Source organism: Suncus etruscus, chromosome 15, assembly GCF_024139225.1.
Source record: "Suncus etruscus isolate mSunEtr1 chromosome 15, mSunEtr1.pri.cur, whole genome shotgun sequence".
Lineage (NCBI taxonomy): Eukaryota > Metazoa > Chordata > Mammalia > Eulipotyphla > Soricidae > Suncus > Suncus etruscus.
This window is the reverse complement of record NC_064862.1, coordinates 57,206,239-57,223,511: the sequence shown is the minus strand read 5'-3', so window position 1 is coordinate 57,223,511 and position 17,273 is coordinate 57,206,239. Positions and strand designations below refer to the sequence as shown.

Sequence of the window (17,273 nt, the reverse complement as noted above, 5' to 3'; positions counted from 1 at the left end):
GTTATGTTTTTTTGGGGGGGGGGGGGCCACAACTATTTGATGCTCAGAGGTTACTCCTGGCTAAGCGCTCAGAAATTGCTCCTGGCTTGGGGGGACCATATGGGATGCCGGGGGATTGAACCGCAGTCCTTCCTTGGCTAGCGTTGGCAAGGCAGACACCTTACCTCTAGCACCACCTCCCCACCAGGAGTTATGGCTGAGTGCAGGGCCAGGAGTGAACCCCTGAGCATCGCCATGAGTGACCCCTGAGCCAGGTGTGGCTCAAAACAAGACTCCAGAAGCTGATTCTGACCAATGAGAATAGTTCACTATGGCCGGGATTGCCCGTGGCCTTTAGGAACTGGAGCTTCTCCCGTACTCCCAGGACACTTGGCAGCAGAGCTGAGGGTCCACCTTGAGGGCTTGGAAACGTGTCTTGAGTCAGGTCCCACCAGGTGGCCAGGGGAGACATTGGCGCTGGGCACTGGCCAAAGGAGAAACTTCCACTCCCACCCCTTAATCAGCTGTTTCCCATAAGAACCACTGGGATGTCAGTGATGTCCAGACTGAGGCTTGCAGACCTCCAACTGCCTGCAGGTCCTGTACCAAATCTTGTTCCCAACCCAGGGATGGATATGGCGCATGAAGAACTGGAAGGAGAGACAAGATTCATTATGAAACTTTAATTGAAAGACTAATTTTACAGGATAAACAATAAGACAGCTAGTCAAGGGTACACTTTAAAAAAAAATAAATCCAGCAGCGCAAATCTAATAGACTAAGTACATCCATCTCCTCCCACACAGGCATTGATTGGAAAATAAAGACCAGAACAGAGCGGCCACCACAACAAAACACGGTACTTTGGGAGACTGTCAAAGAATTCAGCAGAACTCTTTAAGAGAGAGAGAGAGAGAGAGAGGTTTCTTAGAATGCAGAGTGGCCCAGCTTGGCAGGCCAGTTTAGCTGATGTCTGGCCTGGCCCTGCTCCCTAGCCCCATCCACACTGCACTGCTGTCCCCCTGGGCCGGCAGGAAGAGTGGAGGGCCTGCCTAGCCTGGCCCTGATCTACCAGCATGCCCACCCCTTTGCCCATCTTGGCCCCCAAGAAAGTGGGGGCCTGGGCCAGAGCCCAGGACAGCTCCTCCAGGCACGTGGTTCAAGTAAGAGGGAGAATAGCCTGCCCTGCTGGTGATGACCACATGGCTATGCTGGTCTCTTTGGCCGTGGGGTGGAAAAAGCAGCAACTAAGGAGCCTTCAGAGGGTCTCACTGGGCCCGACTATGTCACCTGATGACAAAGTACCTTCTAAGAGCATGCAGCTTCGCTTCAAAGGAGCTTCTGCAACAAAGCAAAAGGCCTGACTGAAAACCCAAGCCCGTAAGAGGCCCAACTGGCATAGACGGCCTGGAGAAAGGTTGGGGTCCGGGCTCCATGGAGTCACCTCACACTTCTGTTGTCAGGCTACCCCCAAAAGGTAAGAAGGCCTGATGTCTGGAGGCAAGACCTACTAGGGGACCCACCTGGCACAGCTTCCAGAAGAGAACACAACCCTCAGGGCGCTCAAGAGGAGGCCGGCACATGGGAGCCCCCTCTGCTGCCAATGCATCCTGTGTCCCCACTCTGTGGGGCAGGCCACAACCCCCAAGTTCCCCAGGGGTCTCATACCCTGAAGGGCTGTGCAGAGAGAGAATCCTGAGGAGCTGAGTAAGAGCCGCACATGAGGGCAGAAGGGGGCTGCCACTTGTTAAGAGACAGTTGTCCATTATGGACCACGAAAGAGACAGAGATATCTCAGAGGATCGAGGGGCCAGAGACAATACTGCGCGACCTGAATGTGGATCTAGTCAAAAGGGAGGGAATCCAGTCCCTGGGGCACTGAATGGCATCCTACTCTACTCTCTGAGGGCTTCCAGCAAAGTGTCCATGCACTGGGGTCAGAAGTCAGAGCCTCCACTGTTCTAGCAGGGAGTGAGCTCCGGGGAAACAATACTTGACAGCACTGTACAAAAAGGCGTCATTGACGTGATTATTTATATATTGTATCTGTAAGTAAGGGAAAAAAAGCACCATTTGACTTCAAATTAAAAGGCTCAGCCCAGCATGGGCCCTGCTTGGCAGCGACACTAGCCAGAATGAGCGGGGAAAGCTGGGCCAGTGCTCACTGGAAGGGGCAGACAAGGAGACATCTCTGGGGCAGGGGGATAGTAATCCTGGGGCAAGGTTACTCACAGAGGGAGGCTCCAACAAGGAGCAAAAGCGGGGCACACTCTCCTCTGAGAACTGCTGGCCAGGGGACCCCAGAAAGCTATCTTTACTGCTACTTAATGCAGCCCCTGCAAGGTCCCAAAGCCTCTGGAACTGTGAGAGTATTTTCCCTGCCCAGATGCTTGACTGGACGTGAGATTACACCATGAAAAGCAAGACTGTGGCTCTATGGGTGAGACTCCCAAACTACAGCCGAGCAGGGATGCAGGGAAGAGACCATCATGAACCGGCTTAAGAGGAAGAGTCAACTTGGGTGAACACATGCGAATACGCTTCACAGTATGGGGAGTAACGGCCAAGAAGCCAAAGTGGGGTGAGGGAGAGGGGTAGGTCTGAGGCTCCCCAGTCACCACCTTTAAGGTGCGCGCCTACACCCAAGGGGAGGAGGATCACAAAGACAGCAGCGGGACAACAGCAAACAGCATAAAGGAGACCCCTCACCAAGAGGTGGGATTCCTCTCTGTCTGAGGGTAAGCCAAACCAAGAGGAGATAACAGAAGTTCACAGGAACAGAGAATGGAAGGGCGAGAAATGGGAGTGGGCGAGCCCCTCACCAAAGCCATAGCCCAACCTCTGAGGCCTCAGCCATCAGCCAACCCACCAGCTCAGATGTCTTCTACATGAGAAAGGCAGCATCTCTGAATCTGGGATGAAGGGCACTTGAACGTAACACAGGAGCAGAAGGACCGGAAAAAAATGGAAATGATGAACTGAAACAATCACTGGACTGCTTAAGAGCTTTCTGGAACATTGCCAAGGAAGCTGGGCTGGGATTGGGGGTGTGGGGGCTTGATGACTGTGCCAATTCAACTATCTTTCTGCCTAGCTTGGGAGCAGCCCTACCCAGACACAGCCCTGCCAAATCTGTGAAGATGGCCGACAGATCAGCCAGCCAGCCAGTACAGGGCCCAGAGATGGAGAACAAGGAACAGGAACAGGAGGGCAGGATGTTTAGACAAGTGTCACTGCGAGCAATGAATGCACCCAGGGACAAAGCCCATACCCCACCAGAGAATATGCAGGGAGAACCCTCCTTTTCAGAACATCCCCAGCAGCAGCACGGCCAGGAGAGGAAGCGGTGATGAGGTACAAAAAAGAGGAACCGACATCTTTGGGTTTGAAAACAAAAACGCCAATCTAGGAAGTGAGAAAGGGAGAGAGGAGAGAATAAACTGGAATCAATGAATAAGAAAAATATGGCCTGTTAAGCCCCCCCCATTTTACATACAACTTTATATGAAAAAAATATATAAAAACAACACCCCCTATTACAATGCAGTCCACATGTTTGCAACCAAAGGTTTATGTAAATATTTCAGTTGAAATTTCTTTTAAAGAATAAAAAACAAAAACATTATTTTTGTTTTTATAAAGGAAACCAGAAAGCTTTTGATTTTCTCTTTTCTAAACAGAATTGGCAGATCTACTCTCAAACAGATTTAAGAGTATTCCACACAACACATTTGGAATTCAGAATTTATTGATTTCCACTGCTTGGACTTGGAAAAAATGGTATGAAGCTGACTGCAAGAAAGGGAACCGGTGAATTTAAGTTAAAATTAAGCTAATGGTGAAAGTACATCACCTCTGGCTTCGGTCACCACATCACCTTAGATTGGATATAGATTTTTTTGTTTTTGAATCAAGTTCCAGAACTCTGAAATCCAGGGATGCTGCAGGCCTCTCCCAGCAATGTCCTTCACTTTGGGTCAGTCTCCTGGGCCAGAGGTGAAAGTGCTTTCAAAAATACTGCCACTTCCCCAGCACAGTGTCTTTGATTGCATCCACATATTGAGTTGGAACCCAGTACACCCAGTAGTAAGAGGCTTCCGTGGGGCCCAACTGAAATGCCTGGAAGGGAAAAAGGAAAACCAAGCGGTACTTGAGAGGTTGGGAGACAAGCGGGCAGCACAGCACACACACAGGAAGGCGGAAAGGAGCAGACGGTGCAACAGAACGGGCGCATTCTTCTGTCAGGAGCAGAGATGGACAGATGGCCAGGTGGGAGTGGGGCATTGCCAGCCCTAAAGCAGTGGTTCCCAAACTCCGGGAAAAATGGGGCAGGGGTAGCTCAGGATGATGCCAGGGCCCTGCACAGCCATGGCCTCCAATTGCGGGCTACAGAGCTGTGCCCATCCTCAGGAAGGCCACAACAGGTCACCAAAGTTCTGGCCACTTACTGCCACAGAATAGTCAAGCACTAGTCCACAGGAACAGAAAGGCTGTGAAGGCCTGGCCTAGAGGTTGTGATCAGGTGCCCCACAGAGGGGTCATTTGGCGAACCACTGCCCTAAGCATAGCTTATGCATGCATGGAGATATGGGGAGGAGAGGGGCCAGGCAGCAAGGTCAGGAACAGGGACACCTAATGAAAAGTGGTGCAGCTATGTCAAAAGTGTCGGAGGACTTTTTAAAAAGTATTCACTGGATTTAGTTAACTCAGACAAATCATATGGTAGTACCAGATGAAAAGGTAAAAAAACAAAACAAAAAGCAAGTTGCAGAACGATACATACCGTGATACCACTTATGAAAACTGAAACAATACAAAACAATACGATATCTTGCTCATGGAGATAAAGGAGGAAAGCCAGGAGAGATGGGGATCACGGTGTCACTCCAAAACAATGCCAGGGGAGGAGAAAGGGAACTTTCACTGTGAATCAACTGTATTTTATTTAAAAGCGATTTAAAGAGGTAAAAATAAGTTGTAAGCTTCCCTTTTCAGGGGAACGGGATAAAAACTAGTATGCTCTGCCTTACAGATTTTTCTCTAAAAACGAGAAAGTACGCCTACTGGCTCCCATGGGGGCTGGCACAGTACTGGGAATGAAGGCACAGGGTCTGCCCTAAGGGACGTGGAAGAAGGCGCTTTCTGAGCACCGAGGTGCTGGCAATCCTTACCCAGGGCTGAAGAAAGAGAAAGGGGGTTCTTGGAACCCATTGCCAGAAAGGACTCAGAGAGAAAAAAGCATTTCAACTAAGTAATTCAGTCCGCTATCCCCATTTCTCAAAAGCCCAAGGGACCCCACTCCAGTGCCTGAGATAGAATCCCCTGGCTGCCTGCAGGGGGTGCCAAGACCCTCACAGGTCACACTGGAAAGATAAAGAGGCAAGCACTGCCGGCTAAAAAAGCAGTAAAGATCCAACATCCACTGGGAGCTAAGGCAGTCTCCTGCAGGGGCTCTGACCCCACCTGCAAAAAACCCTTGCATACAAGGGAGGTAGGATGGGGTGCATAGAATCCTGGGAGCAACCCTGGGGGCTTCCAGCCAGGCCTTTTCTTAGGAGCTCTGGACACCTGTGTATGGGATAGAAGACTCCCCAAGGGCACCACTAACATGGGGCACATCACCCACTAGCTCCGGGCCCACTCAAACAAGCTGCATCTTCAGAGTTAGGTAGGAAAAGCCCTTCAGGAACACCTTTGGGGGCCAGGGGCCCCGCTTCACCTTAAAAGTGACTATACTCGGGGCCGGAGAGATAGCACAGAGGCGTTTGCCTTGCAAGCAGCCAACCAAGGACCTAAGGTGGTTGATTCGAATCCCAGTGTCCCATATGGTCCCCCCTGCCTGCCAGGAGCTATTTCTGAGCAGATAGCCAGGAGTAACCCCTGAGCTCCGCCGGGTGTGGCCCAAAAACCAAAAACCAAAAACCAAAAAAAAAAAACGTGACTATACTTAGAGTGTGTAAAGGAACAGAACAGGTTTATCTAGGCTGTTCTACTTGGGTACCCCCTCCAATTCTTAGCTTTCTTCTCACAGAACAGGTTTATCTATCTAGGATGTTCTAGTTGGGTACCCCCCCCCCCCCAATTCTTAGCTTTCTTCTCACATGTGACATGCAGAGGGCCTGCGACTGTCCTAGACAGCGGCAGCTTTTTAGAACAGACACTGCCTAAACCACGACACTTCTCCTCCTGGGTCCTCACCTCAGAGGGGCCTGCAAGTGATCTCAGGCTAGTAGGGAAGGGTTTTGCGAGGGGAGGCTTGGATGGATCCGCAAGATAAAACCTACAATGAAAACCCATGAGCCAGTCCTCCGCGTTCCATTTATTTTCCTGAACTGAGGGAGCGTGAGGTTATACAAGGAAGAGGGAAGCAAGAGGTGGTGGCAGCCCCAGCCGGGAGAAGGGAAACAGCATGTCTTCAGGAGTGTTCTCCTGCTGCCCGAGCCATCACAGCGGGTCACTCACCATCATGTGGTAGTCCTCGTGTCCCTCGATGGGCTCGCTCACCACGTTCTTGATGGAGCCCATGGGCAGCTTTTCAGTCCGTTCTGCACAGGGGAGCACAGCGGTCAGTCATACTCCTGCTCAGGGCACCTCCCGAGGTGGGGGGACTGACAGCACAGAAAAAGGGGGAGCCCAGCCATGAGAACACAGGTGTATCATTCCTGGCAGTGGTCTCAAGTCTAGATGACTGCTAAGATCCCTTTGCACACACATGGGCCAACACCTCTGGGACAGGTACAGTGCAGAGCCAAGGAGAACAAGGCAAGAAAGTTCCCCCATGGCTGGGGAGGGAGGGAGGGAGGGAGGAAGGGAGGGGAAGAGAGAGAGAGGGGAGGGGAGGAGAGAGAGGAGAGAGAGAAAGAAAGAGAAAGAGAGAGAAAGAAAGAGAGAGAGAGAGAGAGAGAGAGAGAGAGAGAGAGAGAGAGAGAGAGAGAGAGAGAGAGAGAGAGAGAGAGAGAGTGTGTGTGTGTGGTGCGCGCGCCACAGGTCAGGATTTTTTAGTTTTTGTTTTTGGGGCCACATCCTACAATGCTCCGAGATTATTCCTAGCTCTATATGCAGAAATCATGCCTGGTGGTGCTCGGGGGAACATATGGGATGTCAGGAACTGAACCCAAGTCAGCCGTGTGCAAGTAAAGTATTCTCCCTGATATATTATCACTCCCGGCCTGGCCAGGATTTTGAGACGAGTACTAACCCGCTGGGCTCACTATGCACCCCCTATTTCCCCCCCAAACCACCACACCACGTTCTCCAAATGGAACAGCTCTTCTGACACACCAGATGCTGTGGATCCCTGGGGTCACTGGAAAGAGAAGGCAAGAGCAGGGACACCAGAGAAGGCACAGAAGGCAGGGTAGGGAGCAGGGGTGTGGGTACACAGCAGAGGATCCCCTAGAAGCAACAGACATTCAGTTACTGGCTAAGGGGTGGGTAAGTCTAAGGAAACAGCTATCACATAGAATGTGGGGTTCCAGTTTAGGGTAGGGATCTTCCCAGGCAGAGCCTAGGGACCACTCCCAGTGCTGCTTCCAACCAGGCTAATACAGTCAGTCCTGGGAGCCTGTGCCATCATGCAGTGCACCTCAGGGCCCATGGGGTCACAAGGGATGGTGCTCATATACCCTCTTGGCAGAGAAAAGTCTGGAAGGAGAAGCTCAGCTGACAGAACAAGCTAAGCTGTAGGAGACCTGGGCTCTGGCCTACCTAGAGCTTTAAGATATTTTCCTTCCCATATGTGGACCCAGGTCTTCTGGAAAGGGATATGGTGTGATTGAAGGAAGAATGGCGGTGTGTGTGTGTGTGGGGGGGGGGGGGGTTCAGGCAGGGTCTTCCTTCCAGTGGCCCCGGCTGGACTTGGTCCATCTATTTATTCTTTTTGAGCAGTATTCAATGTCACCCCTGGTGGTGCTGTGGTGCGGGAGATGGAACCCAGGTTTCCCACGTGCCACGCCTGGGCTCACTCAGTTCCCTGGGTCCTTGCTCGGCCTGAGCTATGTTTTAAAGAGAACCACCATCCTGAAATGGCTAGAGATGACACAGACAGGTAGGATTTCAGGCCTCTCTCTCTTTTTTGTTTTTGGGCCACACCCAGTGTCACTCAGGGGTTACTCCTGGCTATGCACTCAGAAATCACTCCTGGCTTGGGGGACCAAATGGGACGCCGGGGATAGGACAGGGACAGAACCCAGGTCTGTCCTGGGTTCAGCCGAATGCAAGGCAAATGCTGTACTGCTGTGCTATCGCTCCGGCCCCTTCTGGCCTCTCTAAAGTAGGCCAGTGATGCCTGACTGACACAGCCATGAAGTCCAGACCCCTCCTTGGAAGCTCCCCATCCTCTTCCCATTCTCACTTGTTACAGCTGGCAGTGCTGCTGATGGAAGTCCCCAAACACAAAGCTTGGGCCACTAGGAGACCCTTCCAGATGTCAGAGTCTGACACTCATCAGAAGGGACCAATGTGTTTCACAGACGCTTTTGAGGAAACCAGTGGTCACAGCAACTGTCCTGTGCTCAGCATGTTTGGGACACTACAGGATCAGGATGCTAGGATACCTAAAGAGCCAGTATGGGCAAGACCGCAAATCTCTGCCATGGCCCCTCCTCTGAATGAAGCAGGAAGAAGGCTCTACTCCACACCCCATCACTGAGGCACCAGAGCTGAAACAAAGGCCCATGCTCAGGATGAGTCTCTTGAGGAGCCAACAGAACTTCCAGATCTGCCCCACTGCCAGACCCTTTCCCACCAGCTGTACCTCTAAATCTGAGTGACTCTCAAGTGAAAGCAGCAGGGAGAGGGGTGCAGGACCCCTGCATGACTGCCAACCAGCAACTACCACAAAGCTTTTGTTTTTGGTTTGAGGGCCACACTCAGTGACGCTCAGGAGTTACTCCTCGCTATGAGTGCAGAAACAGCTCCTGGCTTGGGGGACCATATGGGATGTTGGGAAACTGAAGTCCATCCTGGGTTAGCCACTTGCAAGGTAAACGCCCTACTGCTGTACTACCACTACGGCCCAAGGCTTTTTATTTTTGTTTCTATTGCGCCATACTCAGAAGTGCTCAAGGGATACTCCTGACTCTGCGCTCAGAAATCACTCCTGAGGGCTGGAGAGATAGCACAGACAACAGTAAGGCATTTGCCTTTCATGTGGCCAACCCAGGACGAACCTGGGTTCAATTCCCTGCATCCAAAAGGTCCCTCGAGTTTGCCAGGAGCAATTTCTGAGTGCAGAGCCAGGAGTAACCCAAGGGCTGCTGAGTGTGGCCCAAAGGGGCTGGAGAGATAGCATGGAGGTAAGGCGTTTGCTTTGCATGCAGAAGGACAGTGGTTCAAATCCTGACATCCCATATGGTCCCCCGAGCCTGCCAGGAGCGATTTCTGAGCATAGAGCCAGGAGTATCCATCCCCTGAGCGCTGATGGGTGTGACCTAAGAATAAAAAAATTAAAAATTAAAAAAAAAAAAAAAAAGAAATCACTCCTGTCAGGCTTGGGGGACCATAGGAGATGCCGGAAATCGAACCCAAGTTCACCCCGGGTTGGTCATATACAAGGCAAAGGCCCTACCGTTGTGCTATCACTCTGGCCCCTACCACAAGCAAGGAGCCGGCAGCCAGGGGCTGAACACTGGGAGGGCTGGAGTGGGGCCAGGCTGAGATGAGCAATCCTGGAAAGTTCTGATAAGTTCTGGGTTGTGACCACAGTGTCCCGCAGAACAAGTAGCCCCTGAAATGTTAGGAAATGCAACCTGTTCTGCTGCTCACTCATTTTTTACAGGCCTAGACAGGGTCAAATGCTAGAGTTTTGTTCCCATCACCACCCCCATCTCAATCACAGACCTGAAAACAATCCCTCCAGCTACATCAGAAGCAGTCGTGCTCCTGGGGCTGTTCCTAGATACAGGGCATCCCGGCTGACAGGCTCTCCATGTCTCTAGCTCGGAATACCGACAGTGCTGGCCAGATTGGGGCATTGGGCACTTTCAGCTCCCCTCAAAACCTAACAGGACAGACACGTCAGTGTTGAGAGCGCTGGGAACCAGTAGGGGGTGTTGTAGGCACAGAAGCGGTGGTTCAAGTGGAGGGGGTGGGGAGCAAGCAAGGATTCCTGGGCTGGAGACTTCCTTTAGTTCCTTAGGAACAAGACTGGAGAAGGGGTCTAGATATAGGATGGGGGGGGGGGGGTGTTAAGGGAGGAGTAGATACTAAGTGAGGTGCTAAGTGCCTCAGGTTCAAAAAAGCAAGCAGGGATCCAGAGCAATAGCACAGTGGTAGGGCACTTGTCTTAGACATGATTGACCTGGGTCAAACTGGTATCCCATGTGGTCCCCAGAGTCCACTAGGAGTAATTTCTGAGTGCAGAGCCAAGGATAATCCCTAAGCATCACCAAGTGTGGCCCCAAAACAAACAAAAGGGCAAGCAGGGCAGGATACAACTTACAACTGAAACAAAGGGGGAAGAAGTAAGGGAGCAAACAACCCCAATCCAATCCCTATACCCAACCCATGGGCCTGAGCACCACGCCATGTGATCCCATAAGTCCTGAGGTGCACCACATGATGGCTCAGGCTCCCAGGACTAACTGCATCAGCCTGGAGTGGAGTAACACTGGGAGTGGTCCCAGGCCCTGTGAGCAGTCCCCGGGAAGACCCTGACTCTAAACTAGAACCACACATTTGGAACTCTGGATCCTAAGAGCAGGCACCTAACCTGATGGTGCTGGGCTTGGGAACATGCAGGCTGAGATGCCAGAAATGAAACCAAAGCCTCCCTTATGGGAAAAAAAAAATGCCAGTCTTCCTCGTTATCTGTCCTGCCTTTTAATGGGGGAAGGGCACATTCCAGTGCTGGGGGGAGGGGCGTACACCAAGCTCTGGGCTTGGGGGTTCTCAGGGGACCATGGAATACCAGGGATTGAGCCTTGAACACCTGCACTCAGTGTACTGGGTTCTCTCTGGCTCAGAACTTGGCTAAGGATCATTATTTTGTGAAATGTTAGGATGAACCCAGCATCTCACACATGTAAGGCGCCTGCTCTCTCCAAGCAAGAGTCCCAGGAGCAGTAGACACAAGTCAAGAATACAGTGACCAGGAGGGCATGACCCCGCATTTAGATACACAGGCACCTTTGGCTGAACAGAGGGAGAGGAGAGGGGGAACCAGGGTCACACACATATAGATCACTCTGCAACCTGGGAGCCAACCAAACCATGGGGTGTGGGGACATGGAGAGGAAGGGCAGTGGAGACAATCCTAGGCGGTGGCATTCTAGTTCCAGGAACACATGCCCAGGCCCTAGCACTCTGTCCCGCAGAGCCAGGCAGTGAAACAAATGACTGAAGCCAGACCTGGAACCCCAATGGAGCAGAAAAAACCCTGTTAGTGAGGAACAACAGCCACAGGATGGGCAGAGCCAAAAGGGCCAGGAAATACCCTCCCACCCTTACGTTTGGCTGTAAATGACCCGCAGGCCTGGCTCCCACACTGGGAGAATTGAAGAGGGGTGCCTTGGGCTTCAGTTGCACCCAGAGAAAGCCCAGAAGGGCTGGACTGAACAAGACCAGCCTGGAGAAAAATGAGGCAAGAGATTCTGATGCGAAGCCACGTGTCCGAGCAGTATGTGCAGCTGAATGTACCTTTTGTGCCAATCCACAACTGGTCCTGCTCCAGCTTGAAGGTGAGTCGCACTTTGCCTCCCGACTTGTTGTACATGCCGGACAGGGGGACAGTAGGCAGGCGCTCCTGGAGGCAAGAGGGCCGGGTGAGGACGGGGTGCCCACACACTGGGCAGCCCAAGGAGAAGGGAGCCACACAGTACACGCCTGCTCACCTGGGCGCCCTTCACCGAGGGCATCACATCTTCAGGCTTCCCTTTATCCAACACTTTCCTGTGTTGCTGAAACACGAGGTAGAGGAGAGACGTCAGGTGCCATTGGGGGGCCCTGCTACAGGCATCCGCTACCTCTCGCAAGAGCACAAAGCAGCCTGAGCCGAGGGCTTGGCCCCAAGCTCTTCCACCCTACAGACAGGGACTCCATCCACCTCGGGAGGCGCAGCAGTCCAAAGACTTTGAGAGGAGGGACAGAGTTACTGAGCCTACCCAGCACTGGTTGCTGGTGAGACTGAACCACATAAGCTCATGCAACAACTCCATCTGCAGTTCAGGGAACACCCCCCACGCTGACCCAGACACAGCCCACAGCCTCCCCACGCTAACCCCAGCTCCAGGATTCACAGCAATTGGAAATGGCAAAGAGCTCTTTCAGACAGGTACAAAGGACAAACAGATACTTATCCCTTCACTCAGAGAAACCCAGATGATGCCGACACTCAGTCTCACTGCTGAGGGGTGCTGCTTGCTCTTTGGGAGCTCCCAAGTGACATTTGGGGATCCAGGGACGTCTCCTCATACTGGCCTGTGGTTTAATGTAAGCTCCCAAAACCACCATCACCTGATAGCAGAGCAGGGAGGACACTTGCCTTGCACGCGACCAAGCCGGGTTCATTCCTGGCATCCCAGAAGAGTCCCTTGAGCCTGCTGGGAGTGATTCCTGAACACAGAGCCAGGAGGAACCAGGGTACCACTAGGTTTGGCCCAAAAAGCTAAAACAAAAACTAATAAATAAAACCACCATCACGCTGCTTGGAGACCTCCTGGCTGACCCTGGAGCTGCTCCAGGGAAGGAGCCTTCACCCCTGTACTCATTCTCTGGCCCCAAGAATGAGCATCTCTTCAACAAACAAATCAAAGGTGGCACAAGTGTCCCTATTCCCAGCCTGCTCCCCACACTCCTCTCTGCCCAAATCCCAGCAGAAGACCAAGCTTTAAGAAAAGTGCTGGCTGAGACCAGAAAGGTAGCAAAGCAGTAGTATGTCAGGAGCTCATGTGAGCACTAGGCCTTGAATGTAAGTCCTGGCCCAATACAACTGGGGGGGGGGGGGGAGGAGGGATGGGACACTGATAAATGCAGACTCTGAAGCACACAAGCCCCAACAGCATCCCAGGGGTGAAGGCAGCTCACTCAGGGCTGAACTGATTTCCCCGCAACAGCTCCTGATGTAGCCAATGCTCAAGTCCTGTTCCTTTCCTATCTGCAGCTGTATAAAAAGTCATTGGTAGGTAGAGAAGAATGGGGCAGGCCCAAGAAATAGCACAGCTAATAGGGTGCTTGCCTTGCCCACTCCTGATTTCCCCCCTCCCCCAATCTGATCCCCTGAGCACTGCCAGAAGTGATCCATAAGCACAGAACCAGGAGTAAGTCCTGAGAACAGCCAGGTGTGGCCCCAAAACAAAAAAACAATTACTTCTTCAGGATAGTTGAGTGGGTAGAGGAAAATGTCACAGAATTTAAGCAACAGATGACACAAGCCTGCTCAACCCCTCACTAGGTGGCAGGAAACCCTGTAATATCACCAACACCCCTGTCAAAGAGGGAGTGAGGGGCAACCCTGCATATTGGGCTGTGATTCACCAGCTGAGAAAGAGCTAGAAAGCCACCTACCTCTATTCCCCTCCCCCCACCAATTAGGCCAAATACTGCCACGTACCCGGCATCGAGGAAATGAAACAGTAGGATCAGAAATTTCATCTGACTCATAATTTACAGTGCCCCTTTGAAGGCTTTTCCCTGCACTGAGGAAAACAGCTCCAAACCTGTCGAGCTCCCATTACTAAGTCAGAACCTGTATTTAAGGGGCATCTTAGCAGCCAAGGGTGCGACCAGTGGGATTATTACTTCCTAGCATGCCTGCACTGGATAAATTCACATGTGGCAGAGGAAGACAGACTGGGGAAGGGAGGGAATGGAACTGTGCTCAATTAGTTGTATGGCAAGGTGACCCCATATTCAGGAGGCAGACAAGAGCACAAATGTAGTACTGGCTTACTAATAACCACATCTGAAATCCTTTGGAGGCTTGTTTTGGACTTTGAGCTGGTACGACGGTTTCAGATTTATAAAGGTGATGGGTTTATACAGACTTGCATATGTCATTTGGGGGCTGTCTGTCTCTCGGTCACACCTAGCACTGCTCAGTGGATACTCTTGGCTTAGGGCCGGTGGGAAGAGTGTTGTTTGAGACAATACTTGGGCGACCGTGAGGTGCTGGGGTTTGAGATCATATCCTAACATGCTGGGAAATAGCTACTTGCCTAACATGCAACAGTAAAGGGGCCTCTCTGGCCGATCAGCTCCTAATTGATGGTTCTTCCAGCCAGCTTCTCTGAAGCAGAGCAGCCTTGCTTAAAAAAAGAGTCAGACTGGCTACATGGAGCGTGAGTCAAGGCTAGATCTCTTCCTCTAATATAAGCCATAGAACAGGTACAAAAGCCTCCATTTCCTGGCTTGAAGGGGAAAAATAAAATCCAAAACCAAACCACCACACCAGGCTGATTATCTTGTCAGTTTCATGTGGGTGTTTGCAATGGGACATTTTATCAGAACCTCTGAAATCCTGTATTTCTAGGCCTATCTTATTTGGGGCAAGTCACAAGCCTAAAGAGAAATGAAAACAACTGAACAAAATAGGGGAAACTTATTAGCAGTGGCATTTTTTTCTCTCCAGCACTCACCAAAACCCACACCTGCTTCCTTCCAATACCTGGTCTGCAGCCTCACCGGACACTGAGCTGCATATCACTTCCTCTCAGGAGTCAGCTGCACCCAAGGCTGCTGTAAATTCCCATCGTGGGTCCTGTCTGAACAGGAGCTTCTTTGAGGGAGAACAACACACACAGCCCAGGCGTGAGCGGCCAGGACAGAGGTGTCCGAGGGGACTCACTTTCTGCCTGCAGAGTGGTTCCTTCTTGCTCTCTTCGGCCTTGGCATCCTGCTGAGCAGCATCTTTGGGCGTGTTCACGGCTAAAACATCATTTATCGTGGAGCCAACCACCATGATCTTGGCCCCACTGGTCACTTTCATTTCTCTCAATGTCTTATCCTCAGGGACAAGGCCCTTGTACATAACTTTCTGCATGGCCGGCGGAAGACCTTGGAAAGGGGGAAGAGGGCAGACAAGGGAGGGGAGTAAAAAACAAAAACAAAAACAAAACACATTTATCTAAACCCAACCTGAGTCCTTTAGGATGGGAAGGGCTCTACTACCCAATGTGGGAACTGTCTCTGCACCAACAAAGTCTGGGACAGAGGCGACAGCAGTTCCTTCAGTGGGAAGGCTTTAAGGACTAATAGACAGCACACAGGCAGAGCACCTAGGGCAGCAAGGTCACACAGTCAGGGCCCACTAAGAATCACATCTAATGTTGTGTCCTTAATCACAGAACACACAAACAACGGCACACCATCCACAGGTCTCAGGTATACAGAAACCAACAAGGCCAAAGTTCCTGTTGTTTTTTTTTTTTTTTTTATGGTGCTTACAGGCTTCACTGACTGTACTTCAAAAGAGAAAATCATTGCAGATGACAAAGTGTTCCTTCCGAAAGAGATAAGATTAAGTCTCAGCACTGTGACAAGGGTGGAGGAGGGGTTAGGATGCATATCGAACTAATCTCCCCAGAAACGTTTCTAGAAGAGAAATTGCCAACAACAAATTCCTGGCCGCATTCCAGACCCACTGAGTTGAAATCTCTAGGGAAAAGGGCCCAGGACTTATAAACTGAACTAGTAGTACCTTGGGTTTATTAAGAGATATTCGGCAACACTAGTTAAGAGCCAGGCCCGGGGAAAAGAGAGAGAGGAAAGAGGAGAGAAGAGAGGAGAGAGGAGAGAGAAGGGGGGGGGGGGAGAGAGAGAAAACAGTGAATAGGGTGTTTGAGAGAGAGAGAGACAGAGACAGACAGAGAGACAGAGACAGAGAGACAGAGACAGAACAGTGAATAGGGTGTTTGCCTTATACCTGGCCAATCCAGGTTCGATCACCGGCAGCCCATGTTCCCCACAGCACCTCCACAATTAACTCCTTGAGTGCAGAGCCAGTAGTAATCCCTGAGCAGTACCGGTGTGACCCCGTCCCCCGCCCCAAAAAAAAACACAGGGGCCGAAGAGATAGCATGGAGATAGGGCGTTTGCCTTGCATGCAGAAGGCCGGAGGTTCAAATCCAGGCATCCCATATGGTCCCCGAGCCTGCCAGGAGCAATTTCTGAGCATAAACTCAGGAGTAAACCCCTGAGCAATGCTGGGTGTGACCCAAAATCCAAAATAATAAAAAATAAATAAATAAAAAAACAAAAAAAGAAAGCCTAGGTGGGTTCAAGATCAAGAGGCAGAGCAGTCCCACAATCAATCAATCTCAGGCCGGCTCCAATCTCCAGATGCATCCAATCTCCGAGCTCAGGTTCCCCATTTGCAAAGAGGGGCTTGCTATTTGCTCTAGCAAGCATTTAACTTCTCTAGGCTTCGGGGAGATGGGGCGAATTGGGAATCCTCACCTGTGATCGAGTGGATCTTCTGCTTGAGCTCGGAGCCGGTGCTGTCCAGAGGGAACTTCAAGTCGTGCTTGGTCTTGTTCCAGACGATCTTGAGGTCCACCAGCTCCTGGCCCACGTCTTCGCCGTTGCTGACCGCGGAGGCCTGGGCCGCGGCGGGGTCCCCGGGGGGCTGGGCCGGGGGCGCGGGCTGCGGGCTGCCTCGCGCGGCCGGGCAAGAGTCCTCCTCCGCCGCCGCCGGCCCCGGCCCCGGCCCTGCCGCCGTGCCTCCGGCCTCCACGCAGTTGCGGGCCCGCGCGGGGGCCTCGCCGGCCACCGTCTCGGCCTCCGTGTCCATGCCAGCTTCCTCCAGGCCTGCAAAGGGGGTCAGCGGGGTGGGCCTGGAAGCCAGCCCACGCCACGCCACGCCGCCGCTCCCGGGCCCGCCGCTCCTGCTCGCCCCCGGGGATCGCCGAGCGGCGTCGCCCCGCCACCCCCCCGCGCCACCGCACACACTCACCATCCGGGGCTCCGGCCGCCGCCATGATGATTGTGTACAACACCCACCGCGCTCGTCGCAGGGGCCGCCGGGAAAAGCGAGCGGCTGAGATTGGCCCCCGCCGCAGCCCCTAATGGAGCTGCGCTCCGACCCGGCCGGAAACAGGTGGCGGTTTCTATGGAGACCCGCCCCCTCCGCTTCCCAGGCCCCGCCCCTGCCACGCTCAGCGCCGAGAGGGGCGGGGCCAGGAAGTGGCTTGCTCCTGCCGTTCCGCCACCTAGAGGTCGCGCCCGGAAGCAGCAGAGCAAGGAGGGCGGGGAGGAGCGGAGTCGAAGGGAATGGAAAGGGGGCGTGAGCCGGCAGACATCGAAGGCCTGTTTCTTTAAGAAGAGGCGAGGGGCGGGACTCGCGGTGGCAGCGGAAGCCT

General features: G+C 52.5%; 1 protein-coding gene across 1 annotated transcript; it reads right to left on the bottom strand.

Annotated features, from left to right (window-relative positions):
- Positions 1-647: 647 nt before the first annotated feature.
- On the bottom strand, positions 648-16,982 carry UBFD1 (ubiquitin family domain containing 1). The gene is made up of 7 exons (XM_049789202.1): positions 16,868-16,982; positions 16,372-16,722; positions 14,762-14,970; positions 11,811-11,876; positions 11,617-11,722; positions 6,442-6,524; positions 648-4,098 (listed from the first exon to the last, which is right to left on the bottom strand). The coding sequence occupies exons 1-7, from the start codon at positions 16,890-16,892 to the stop codon at positions 3,988-3,990; spliced, it is 951 nt and encodes a 316-aa protein (XP_049645159.1). The 5' UTR covers positions 16,893-16,982; the 3' UTR covers positions 648-3,987.
- Positions 16,983-17,273: the final 291 nt, after the last annotated feature.

Bases quoted from the DNA above. Each gene is read 5' to 3' on its own strand.
- UBFD1 (XM_049789202.1), bottom strand. From the start codon at position 16,892: ATGGCGGCGGCCGGAGCCCCGGATG. The intron at 16,723-16,867 runs GTGAGTGTGTGC...CCCCCTTTGCAG, and splicing joins GGCGGCCGGAGCCCCGGATG to GCCTGGAGGAAGCTGGCATG. The intron at 14,971-16,371 runs GTGAGGATTCCC...CCCCTTTCCAAG, and splicing joins GAAGATCCACTCGATCACAG to GTCTTCCGCCGGCCATGCAG.